A 12,265-nucleotide genomic window follows, 5' to 3' on the forward strand; every position below is an offset into this window, starting at 1 on the left:
GCTATCTTATGGGTGAGTACGGCTGAAGCGTACCAATCTATGAACCGTTCGAAAAATCGAAAAAAACAACACTAAACACCGAAAGCCATGTTGTGGTTGTAAGGAAAGACAAGAAAGAAGATCGTGACAGTTAAGGAAAAGCCGAGCATTATGAGACAGTTACGCCCCTCGTAGTGTTGAGTATCCCCCTCCCCTTTCTGCCGTTTCCCATCCTCCCAGTTGTCCTTTCCCATCGACGTAGATAAGGAATGATTCGTAGATGTATGCCGGTCGCACTTGTACAGGGAGCGGATATCAAATGTTAAGACAGAAAAAAGAAAATGATGACAAGAAGAAAATAGACAATGTAGTAAAAGGAAAAATAAAGTCAGTCTCATATCATGCTCGCGTCGTCATGTAATGTCCTGTGTCCCTTCTATACCCTGCAATGCACGTATGCTGGCTCCGCTATGTAGTTCCTTACTCGCAAACCGCTTCACGAATGAACTGTCCAAGTTGTTTGGCCTGGGAAAGGTGGTTAGTGGATGGCTGGATATAGGTTAGGGGACCGTAGACTTACATAATCGCCATGCATCATGGAAAAGTGGTTGCCAGGCATGTGCCTGGTCCTGAACTTGTTGATGTCCAGGTACTCATCCCAGCGGTTAGCACCGAAGTCGGTTCTGTTGTCCAGGAGGAAGAGTGCGTGACCCGTGGGGTAGGGGTCGGGGCGAGGGTCGGATGGCAAATGGCAGACACCGTCCTCGCACCAGATGGCCATGACGTTGGGGCACTTGTCCTTAGGGATGGGCTCCGCAGTGTAGTTGCTGAGGGCCGTAACGCTGGCGGCGAAGTGAGGAAGGAGCCATGAGGGAATCTTCTTGTTATCGTCGTCACCCTCGCCGAGCAGGCCGATGGATGCAAACCAGGCGTGGAGACTCTTGGGAAGAGGCTCAATGGTGATGGGGCAGGGAGCATCGATGATGATGAGGTTCTCGACACTCTCGCCGGCCTTGGTGAGTTGGTTGACAATCTCGTAGGCGATGACACCGCCCGCAGACCAACCTGCCAATGAGTAGGGACCTTTAGGCTGTCTTGCCTTCATGGCTTCGATGAACTTGGAGGCCATGCCGTAGACTCCACACTTGTACTCCTCGGGCGTCTTCATGAAGGGGGAAAAGAGACCCCAAACAGCCCACTGGCTGGAGACCTGGCTGATCTCAGTGTAAGAAGTCGCGCATCCACTGCCGTCGGGGACCATCCAAAGGTTCTTGGTGGCAGTGCGGGTGCTACCCTGAAGAAGGATGGAAGTCGCCTTGCGGTGAGGATAGTTGTCGATGATCTCTCTCGGTGGAGGAGGCTTGGTGATGGAGGCGGTGGTGTTACCAGGGTGAGTGTTGATCTCTCTGGTAGGCTGCACCTTCTCGCGGCGAGAGACAGGAGCAGCCTTTGCAGGCTTAGGTGCGGCGGCGGCCTTCGGCTTTGGGCCAATGCCAAGGGCCTTCTCAACCTCCAAGAGAGAGGGGTTTGTGACAAAGAGATCGTTGGGAATGTCCTGGCCAGACTTCTCACGGAGAGTGCCAAGGATTGACAAACTCATCAAAGAATCCATGCCCAAAGCAGCCAGGTCAGGAGCGGCAACAATCTCCTCAACCTCGACGCCCATCTCGGTGGCAATGGTCTCGCGAAGGATGTTCTGGAGATCATCACAATCCTCCTCCTCAACATCACCCTTGACTGATCGGTCGCTCTCCTCGTAGGGAGTAGTGACGTTGGAGTCAGACTCAAGCTCGGGTGTCTCGGAGACAGAGCCGCTGGAATCACCAGAGTCCTGGACGTAGCTGTCCTTTCGGTCCGGGCTCTCGAACTGGCCGAGGAAGACTTTGAAGGCTCCGATGGTGGGGTACTCGACAAAAGCGTGAGAGTCGATGTCGATGTCAAGCTCCTCCCGCATCCTTCCAGAGACGGTCAAAGCCATCAACGAGTCACAACCCAGGTCAGTGAAGGCGATGTTGTCAGCAAGCTCATCTTGGGTAACACCAACTTCCTTCGCCAGGATGTCGAAAACATCTTGAACGACTGAGCGCTTGGAAAGTTTGGCGTTGACAGCCTTGAGGTTGCTTGCAGTGACCTGCTTGGAAGCCTTCTCCTTGCCGCTCTTCTCCTTGGCAGGAGCAGCCTTGGCAGAAACAGCGGCCTTGGGTGCCGGGGCGGCAGCAGCAGGTGCAGCACCAGCCGCAGCACGACCACGAGGAGGAAGAACCATGTTGAGCACCTTGCGGGGGATAGACTGGAACTTGACATCCCCAGCAACACCAATGATGCGGTCGCCGTCGAAGACGTACGCATCACCAGCCATCATCTTGGTACCCTTGACAGGCTGCATGCGGACGTAAGAGCGGTAAGTCTTGGTAGCATCAAGCTTCTCAGTGAATCTCATAGAGCCCCATCCGTGGGAGATGAAGACTTGCTCGCGAGAGTCAATGGCATCAGTACCGTTGATGATGAAGCCAGATATGTGGCAACAACTGTCAATCCAGTAAGGGTTGAAGAAGAAGTTTCCATCTCTGTCGGTGGTCTGGAAGCTAACCTTGGCAGTGGCTTCACAGGTCTTGCTGTCAAGGATGACCTCTTCCATACCCTGGTATTTGGTATCGTAGTCAACCAGAGCAGTGAAGAGCTTGTAAGTCAAACCACGACCAATCTTGGAAGCCTTGCCTTGCCTCTCAGCCTCCTCAAGAGCATCGATCCGCCCCTTGATGAGGTAGCTGACACGCTCGAACTCGTCAGCCCACTGCTCAGTGCTGCCATAGACAACCTTGCAAGTGGCATGCTCGGTCTTCTTGGCGCCCTCCCCAGTGTGGAAGCTGACATCAGCGTAGCCGAGCGTGGCATTCGCAGTAACAGTGGTGCGCAAGATGTGAGCATCAAGCTTCTCGTTGAAAATGAGGGTCTTGGGCACCTCGACGTTGGCAACATTCAATCCAATGTTCTCGGTGTCGGGACGGAGCATCTTGTAAGCGTAGTCCGCAACGGTCATAGCCATATCGGCGTAGAGGGTAGAAGGGCACAGGGGTGCGCCGTTGCACAAATGACCCTCAACGAGGGGGCGGGTGTCGGGCCTCGACAGATTGGTCTCGGTCTCAATGAGAGCAATGTCACCATTAACATCCTCGTTGGTGACAGCGTGGATAGAGGTGGTCGACAGCTTGGGCCTAGCGGGCTCGATCTGGAGTGGGGCCTTGACTGCGGAAGGACCACGGTTCTTGGTGAGGCACCAATCACCAGTGTACTGGAGCCAGTAGTTCTTCTCGTCAAAGGAGTAGGTCGGGAGGTCCAGAAGACGAGTGCAATTGGTGAAGTCGCGGTGGAACTCATCCCAGTCCAAGTTGATACCAGCAGTGTGGAGAGCGCACAAAGTGTTGCTAAGAATCTTGTAGGTGGGCTCATTGCGACGGAGGGTGGGCACAGCGATGGTGCTGATACCGAAAGAAGACTTGACAAAGTTGGCAAGGACGGGATGAGGGCCAACCTCAAGCCAAACAGTCTTCTCGTCAACAGCACCAGACTGCTGGGCGTGGACAAGACCGCCAAGGAAGTTGACGGCGTCACGGGCGTGGTTGCGGAGGTAGGCAGCGTTGACGGGCTCGTGCTCGACCATCTTGCCAAGGAGAGGGGAGATGATGGGCACGCGCGGCATATCGAAGCTAACTGAGCGAGCCAGAGTCTCAAAGTCATCCAAGATAGGATCAACCTGAGCAGAGTGGAAGGCGAAGGGCACCTTGAGCTGAGTGCACTTGAAGCCGGCAGTGCCAAGATGCGAGGAGATCTCGGAGATCTTAGCAGCAGCACCGCTGAGGACGGTCTCGCGGGGACCGTTGATGCAGGCAACATTGACGGCCTCAGCCTGAGCGCCGAGAGCCTCCATGACAGCCTCGACAGGGCCTGTGACAGCAAGCATGGCGTGAGTGCCGGCGGTGCACTTCTGGACCAAGAGCTGGGCGCGAGCTCCAACGAGGTAGATGGTGTCGCTGGCAGACAGGACACCGGCGGCGTTGAGAGCAGCATACTCGCCAAGAGAGTGGCCCATGACAGCGCTGGGGAGAATGCCCCAGGAAGCCCAGAGACGGGTGAGAGCCATCTCGAAGCAGCAGAGACCAAGCTGGACAACAACTGGGGACAGCTTGGTAACGTCGGACTCGCTACCGTCGATCAAGGACAAGAAGCTAGGGAAGCCGTGGATCTGGGCGAGCTGGTTGAACTCGTCGATGCTGTCGCGGAAGACGTGGTAATGGGCGTAGAGATCCTTGCCGAGTCCAGCGTAGTGGGAGCCCTGTCCCGTGAACATGAAGGCAACCTTGGGCTGCTGAGTGGAGATGGGAGTGAAGTTCTCCTTGAGTCTGTCCTTGAGCAGACGCTGGGCCTCGGGAAGGTCTGAAGCAGCAACGTTCATGCGCCAGTAGTGCTGAATGCGACGGGCAGTAGTGGTGTAGGCCACGTGAGCAAGAGGAGTCTCGGGGTTCTGCTCCATCCAGCCAACAAGTCTCTCGGCATTGCGGATCATGGCAGCCTTGGACTTGCCAGTGACAGTGACAACTTGGACGCTGCGAGGATCGGCCTCAGCAGTGGCCACAAGGGGTGCGTCCTCCAGAAGGAGACCAGTGTTGCCACCAGCAGCACTGAAGTTGTTGACGAAGATGCGTCTGGGCTTTCCATCTCTCCTCTTGAAGGGAGTGAGGTGGAATGCAATGTTGACATTGCGCTCTGAGAGATCCTTGGGGAAACCCTTGTTGATCTCCTTCTTGATACCAACGTGGGGAGGGATGGCGTTCTTCTTCATCATCATCAGCACCTTGGTAAGGGCAGTGACACCAGAGGCAGCCTCTCCGTGTCCAATGTTGGACTTAACAGCACCCAGGTACAGAGGGCGGTCAGCAGCTCTCTTGCGGTCAGCAGGAGCGAAGACGTTGGTAACTGAAAGCATCTCAGTGCCATCACCGGCCTGGGTACCGGTACCGTGCATCTCGACATAATCAACATCAAGAGGGTCAACACCGGCCTCGTCGAGAATGTGTCTTGACAGGATGGACTGGGTAGGTCCGTGGGGGTGAGTGATGGAGATGGCATCGGCAGAGTGGTTGGTAGCGGTGCCCAAAATGACGGCCAGGATGTTATCCTTGTCGGCGACGGCATCATCCAGACGCTTGACAATGACGGAGGCACAGCCGTCAGCACGGCAGTAACCATCGGCGCCGTTGTCAAAAGTGGCGCACGGTCCGGTCTTGGACAAGAACTGGCCACGCGATAGACCGGCGAAAATATCCGGGTTGGTCATGCAAGAGAGACCACCGACGATGGCTGTGTCACAGTCCTTAACCCACAGGGAGTTGCAAGCAACGTTGAGAGCAGCAGCACTGGATGAGCAGGCCGTGTCGACGTTCAAACTAGGACCACTGAAGCCAAAGTGGTAGTTGATACGACCAGGACCGAAGGCTCTGACGCCGCCAGTAATGTAGTAGGTGTCGACCTCCTGGGCGGCGTTGATTTCACGCCAATCGTCAGAAGTCTGGCCGTAGAAGGTACCAATGCGGTCCAATCTTGTAGAGGGTGTCCTGTTGGGCACATATCCGCACATCTCGAGAGCCTCGTAGGCGGTGGTCAGGGCCATACGCTGCATGGGGTCGGTCTGGAAAGCCTCGCGGGGAGACATGTTGAAGAATCGGGGATCGAAGTATCCCGGGTTCTCAATCCAGCAACCGTATTGACTGTGACTGGTGTTCACAGCCTTGCCAGTAATATCGTAATGGGTTGCGACCGGGAAACGATCCGCAGGAACGACCCTGTGCACATCCAGACCCTTGGAAAGGAGCTCCCACAGCTTCTCGTGACTGGCGGCATCGGGGAAACGACCAGCCATACCAACGATGGCCAGCTTGCACTTTCCACTGGAGCCGTGGTTTCCAATGGGAGAGTTGTAGCTCTCCCTCTGGATTCTAGGTCCAGGGCGGACGATAACATCCAACTGTGTCTTGTCCTTGATCAACTTGGAAAGGGTCTCGGCGTTGTGTGTGGGTCCGAAGGGGATGACGAGGCAAGTTGATCCCTCGAAGTCGCGAGCAGTCTCGATACATCCCTCAATACCCTTCTGGAATTGGAGAACGTCAATGAGACACTCGTGTGCGACGGCTTTGATGAGAGACTTGGTATCGGTCTCGGCGAACCAAATGCCCTTGGTGCCTGACATGATGGCAGAACGGGGCTTCGTTTTAGCCAGAACCTCAGCGACCTTGGGGTCGTTGAGGCGCAGGATCTTCTCGATATCGGCTGTACCGTGAAGGTGTGATGCGTGGTAGGGTCCGTAGACGGGAATAGCCGTCGGCTTGACGCCGAAGACATTCTGGTCCTCAAGGGCCTTGAGTGTGGCCGGCGGTCCTGAGATAGCCAGACTTGATGCCGACACAGCGCTAACGTATGCTTGGCTGGCGACGGGGATATACTGCGGAACGGTTAGAGCCATAAATGAGAAAGATCTGTTCAAGATTGCTTACATTAGATTCATGGAAATTAGTAAGTGCCTCTTTGGCTTCGGATTCCTTCAGGCCAGGAAGGATGTGTGTCCAAGGTTCAGATTGACCGACCGGCGGGCTAAGCCTCTCAGCCAACGAGCCGACGTGAGTGCCGGTTCGGAAGGCCATGAGGACTACCTGAACGGCAAGGGGTATCAAGGTAGAGACTGAAGGGGTCGAGGCGATAGCAGCGGCGGCGAAAAGCCCCGTGCAAAGACCCATGAAGAAAGTGTGTTCGTGAACAGAAACATCTTGCGGCTCCTTCTCGTGGCGGCTACACGCGTGTTAGTGAGAATGTCATCAAAGAGCTTTGGCTAGCCATCCAGGCGACGTACTCGATGTAATGAGCCAACTGAGTAATACACAGCAGGGCGCTGTCGATACCGGGGTGCTTGATGCTCTGAGCGTGGTAACGCTCATTGAGTTGACGGAGCGTCAGGAACGTGGGGAGCTTCGAACGTTCCAACTTCCCCAAACCATCGATCTCCTCCCTCAATGCCTGGCCAGCCTGGTCGAGGAACGTCTTCGCAAGGGTGCTCGGATTCCCTGAACGGCAGAACTCGGCGAGAAATCCATGGGTATCAAGTGACTGATCTCCGAAGAGGAGATAAGACATCATGTCGGCCATCTTGAAGGGTTGTCGACATAGATTTCCTAGGGTGATGAGGTTCCGATGGTCTGGAAAGAAGAGTGATGCCTGGATGCCGGGAGAGTCTCTTGAACTTATATGACTGAGATGGGCTCGAGACAGGACGGGCAACGGGTGTGCACACCAATCCAACAACAGACCACCCCCCGAGTTACTCAACCCAGCTGTCAATGTCATGGCTGATGGATAGCGGTATCAATCGCAACATGCAACACATGCTGGTAAGAGAGGGAGTGAGGTAAAAGGGGAGGGGTGCGTGGACAGAATCCATCCCAAGTATCCGCACGCCCCCGTGCACCCCCTTCCCTTCGTTCGCACTAGGGCCCATCCTTTTCTCGCCCGGGTGGCTAGCGTCAGTCCGGCCCTGAGAATCCTCGGTGACCGAAGTTCATGGATGATTTTCAGTGTCTTGCCGCATCGGTCGAGACCCATTGGTTCAGGGCAAGCGATCGAGGCCGCCACACGGGCTTCCCTACTCCAATTCATCTATGCTGAGTGAACGGGCAGCCGGACAGACAGAGGAAGGGCCACAATGGGCCGCAGCACGGCAACTCGAGCGGAAGCAAGGCAGAGCGGAAGTTGGCTCACGCATTTTGCCAATGTTTCTCACCCTCAAGAGTCAACACGCCCAGGCCGGCACCGTGGAGCGAGGGATAGAGAATGTACCGGCTCATGTACATCGTTTACTCGTGTATCGGGCTTCTCGGACGGCACATATCTCGAGTTGGGAGTAAGCAGTAGCGAGTCCCTGTCGGTGGGCATGTCAAGTACACCTTTGCCAGACATGACGTGGTGATACCAGGAGTGTTGCCTGGTCTACCTGTCCAGAAGCCACAGAATACAACAGCCTCCTTCCGCATAGGGTAGGCAGGTAGCGCAGGGCTGTACAATAGCAGAGTCGTGAGCCACCTTACGGGATGAGTTTCGAGCAAGCTCGCATGGCAGTCGAAGGAAACCGAGTTTCGATCTCGGAAGCGTCAACAGCAAGAACAAGATCGAAAGCGGTGAAACGGGTTTGAGAAGAGGACGGTCCGTTAAGGGTAAGCACCAGATTACCTCGTTAGGTGTAATCGAGGGTGCTGGAAAAGAGTCAACCTGGGAGCAGGGCTGTCATCAGAGGGACGTCGAGACCGGACCACGTCGAGCCTGTACCAGAAGCCATGAGGAGAGTACTGAAGGAGGTAAGCAGAGCAAAGATACGAAACATGGCCACGCAGGGCAGAAGCGTACGGCACCATGGTAGAAACGGTCTGGTGAAACTGCGCAATACGAGCCAGGCCGGGTACGCAGACTGGGCCTCACACAGCTCGCGGTGCGGCTTCCCCCACATGGAGATGAACGGCGTGTCAGGCAATTCGGCGGGCGGCAGGCCTGTCGGATTCCTAGAGAAGAGCTCGGATGGAGATCGAGTAAACAGGGTGAATGGACGTTGGATAGGTAGATTGCGGGTTGCGGGATGCGGACTGTGTACGATTGTGGTCGTGGTTGTGGGGGTGGGCGCTGGGTCGACGCTTTGTCCGACGGACATCCCCATGGACATTGCCAAAGCGAGATGAACCCAGAGATAGAAACCAAACCGACACACCCCACGCCCCCTCCTTTCTGGGGGCTTCAGGACCAATGGATGATCATGATTTTGGCGTTTAAAAGGGAAAAGGCGAAGGATTTGAATGGCAATGGTTGCTAATGTATCGGATGTAGATAGAATGCATATCGACGTTTGGTGATCTATCACGAGCCCTGGCCGATGGATGTCCAGTTCGAGATGACAGAAGAGGCTGACGGGCTGGAAGAAGGATGCGAGACGTTGCTGGGTGAAGTTCGGAGAAAAAAGACACACCTGCCCTGCCCTGCCCTGGCTGACGTTGTCGGACTTGACGGTGGTGGGGGGAGGACGGCGGCGGACGGGATGCGGGCAAGTGGTGGGCTGCGGTTTGCGGCTTGCGGCTCTCGAAGAAGTTGGACGACGACTCGACCGAAGGGGCGGGCGCCCACCGCACTCTACGTTCCTTCCTCACTGCACCTTGAGCCTTCCTTTCCAAAAAAGATACGTTCCTGATTCAGATACGTACCAACCTCGGATAGGTAAGCAAGGTGGATCGCTTCCTTCTCCCCTTGTCCACCGCTGCCCCCTTTGGTGCAAGAGTGGGGTCTCGGGCCCCGGCAAGTAAATGGGCAAGGGGGAAGAGCACCACTTTTCGATCTCACCTCACCTCAACCCCACGTCCGGTAGGGCCAGCGAGCAGGTACGTACTGATCAAAGTGGGCACATCTTGCAAAGTGAGGGTGTTGTCGTCAAACGTCTTCTTCCCTTTTCTGCCCACGCACCTTAACACCGCCCGGCCTTCTCACCAACTCCTATCCATCCATCCACCCAGTGCTATTCCCGTCCTCCTCACCATGCTCATGTCAGAACAGCAAAGGAATGTACCGCCCCTTCACCTGAAAACTTTGGTGCCTACCTAGGATAGCTGTCTCTTGACTTACCTACCTCAGCAGGAAGGTGGATATTCTCGATACCTACCTTACCACGCCCGTCCGAGTAAGGTACTCCATATCCCTATTCACACTGCAGTGGGTATGCAAGTTACAGCGCCCGGTACCAAGGAAGTTATCGTTATGGGAAGCTTGTTTCTCCATTCTTTAGCTGCATCTGGAAAAGCATAGACTGTCCAGCCGGTCTTTGTCCAGGGAAACGGTTACAATTACTGGACGGTACCGTTCGCAAAAGAAACGAGGCCAACGCAGGTACCCAGACTCAAGTCCACTGACCTTCCATAGGCAGGTAACTCTTCGCCTTTCGATGATGCTCAGTCAGCAGCACGTCCCATAGTAAGGTACACGATCAATGTACCTTTGGCAGTACCTTTCTTCGTACCTGGGAACATCGGATACAGCCCATAGGATTGGAGGTGGAAGGCAACCTAAAAGGTGCGGACGGTGCGGTGCGGGCCATGGATATTCCGGGAAGACCCCTTTTCCGCCGTCGCCAGGTCTCCCGTTCTTTCCTTCCAATTCGTGGACCTGGTTCCGGTACGTACACGGCCACACAGCGAACCTTGGTCAAGGCAAGCATGGCACTCGTGGTCTGTCTCTCGGGGCTCGCATCCCCTTCCGCAGCCTTGCCTCTTACAGTAAGGCGTCAAGGCAAGGGGTCCCGTTTGGCTTCGTTTCTCCTTACGCTTATTCCTATTCTCTGGAGCCCGTTCGGAGCCTCGACCTCTTCTTAGTCAGAGGGGACTGCAGATCATCTCCTTGACTCCATCTGCCAGGTCCCTTGCCACGCCGTGCCATGGACCGCCTCTCGAACCAAATCTCCACTACCTTACCGGATGCCGTGCTTCGACCTCGACCGTCGAACAGGCCATCGTCTATTGTGGGCATAGTCGACTTCCACCGTTCCACCGGAAACACGCGCGCGCCCTGCACCTAATTACACCACTACCTCAATGCACCGTACCCCCCAGCAGAAGCTGTCGCGGAGGCTCTCCCAGAAGCACAAGCGCGGCGACGGCGGCGGCAGGAACAAGAACGCGCTCTGGAGTTTGAACAGACGTTGCCACTCGTGCCACGCAAGCGCCACTACAGTCGGCTTCGTCTCTACTCTATACCCTATGTGTCTATATTCCAAACATTTGATTACCAAACACAAGCAGAGCTGGCAAAACAGCCTGCGTCAGCACGGTGCCGCACGTCCCAGAGGATATCACTTTCGTCCGATACATGGCACATGCCGTTTGGAAACACTCGGATGGCAAAGACGGACAGTGATAGAACAGACCGACACACTCGTACTCATCCACGCACTCGCTCCATACCTTACCTTGCTTTCCTCTGTCTTGGGCCCTTTGCTCAGCTGCACTGAAATTCAGCTGCGTCTTTCACAAGCACCTTAATCGACTCTCCCGGCTCTGAGCACCGACACATTTCTTCCTTTTTCCAGAATAACCTGGAAGCCGCAAGTGGAATTCAAATCAACGGTCCGGCGGACAACGGTCAAACCAGATCCGTCCATGGCTTTCATTCCACATGTTTACTCAGGCCCCGGCCCAGGCGACTCACACATATCCTAGGCAATATCAGGCTATCGATCTGAAAGATAGTCGCAACGCAAGGACAGGTCGCCACAAAATGCGAAGTACCGTGTACGGTGCTGCGCTGCATGGCTCAGCGCAGGACATTATTCTGATTTGACATGCAAGCCCGAATTCGCTCTCGCTACGTTCTATTCCTCAAGTCAAAGTTTGCAGGCTTTGAGATGGGCTGGTACTTGCAACGACTCATTGCCTGCCTCACAAGGCAATGTCCACCCGCCTGCCTCTTCAGGCTGACTCTAACAGGCTTCAGTTTTCAGAATTCCGCACTTCCCTGTTATCTTGGCTTGCCTACTCCAACATCTTTGTGGTGAGAGGGGCGAGGGGCGTGAGCCCTAGCCACTCTGGTGGATGATAGGGCGTGGTCCTAGTCGGCCCGTACGCCATATCCCTCGCAGAGACGTTCAACACGGCACATATGTGGAATGCATGCCTTGTCTGGTCATTCATCCCAATATCTGGCGCTTGCCTCTGTCCCGCAGCAGTGGACAGCCGGACAAACAAGAGACATTCTTGGATGCGGCGTCTCGGAACAGGTTGTGTCCCAGCCGCGGTCAGTCAGGACGCTGGCCCATTTCGTGCTGCTACAAGATAAGCGGTTGGCTATGGACGAGATACGTCTAGCCGGCGCATCGCTCACCTGAAAGTCGGCCGTCTAGAGCAGTGTGGACGGACGGGCTTCGTGGCGCACAGCCAGGCTCACTTGGGTTACCGCGTTAAGCCTCTTCAGGCCACTCAGACCCAACGGTGGTCGGCGCCCCATGGTCGACGAAGACCATGTTCGACTGTTATCTGAGGCGATAGTGGTACTCTGCGGAAGCCCGTATTTGAGACGGATCTCGACGACGTTCTTACAGGAAAAACTATCTGCGAAGATCCTCATGTAGCTGAGGGATGAGGATCCGACGCCTGAGCGACAGTCACACATTATGCGGACAGAGCAATGGGTAGCCATCGAATGCCCGAGTCTTGAAATC

At 55.4% G+C, this 12,265-nt stretch overlaps 1 protein-coding gene across 1 annotated transcript; it reads right to left on the reverse strand.

Annotated features, from left to right (window-relative positions):
* Positions 1 to 517: 517 nt before the first annotated feature.
* On the reverse strand, positions 518 to 7,173 carry N0V96_005204 (uncharacterized protein; the record flags this gene model as incomplete). Its single annotated transcript, XM_053191368.2, has 3 exons — positions 518 to 6,475; positions 6,528 to 6,819; positions 6,881 to 7,173. The coding sequence occupies 3 exons, from the start codon at positions 7,171 to 7,173 to the stop codon at positions 518 to 520; spliced, it is 6,543 nt and encodes a 2,180-aa protein (XP_053051351.2).
* Positions 7,174 to 12,265: the final 5,092 nt, after the last annotated feature.

The sequence above is a fragment of the Colletotrichum fioriniae genome (assembly GCF_027942845.1).
Source record: "Colletotrichum fioriniae strain IMI 355084 chromosome Unknown scaffold_5, whole genome shotgun sequence".
In the NCBI taxonomy this organism is placed as follows: Eukaryota; Fungi; Ascomycota; class Sordariomycetes; order Glomerellales; family Glomerellaceae; genus Colletotrichum; species Colletotrichum fioriniae.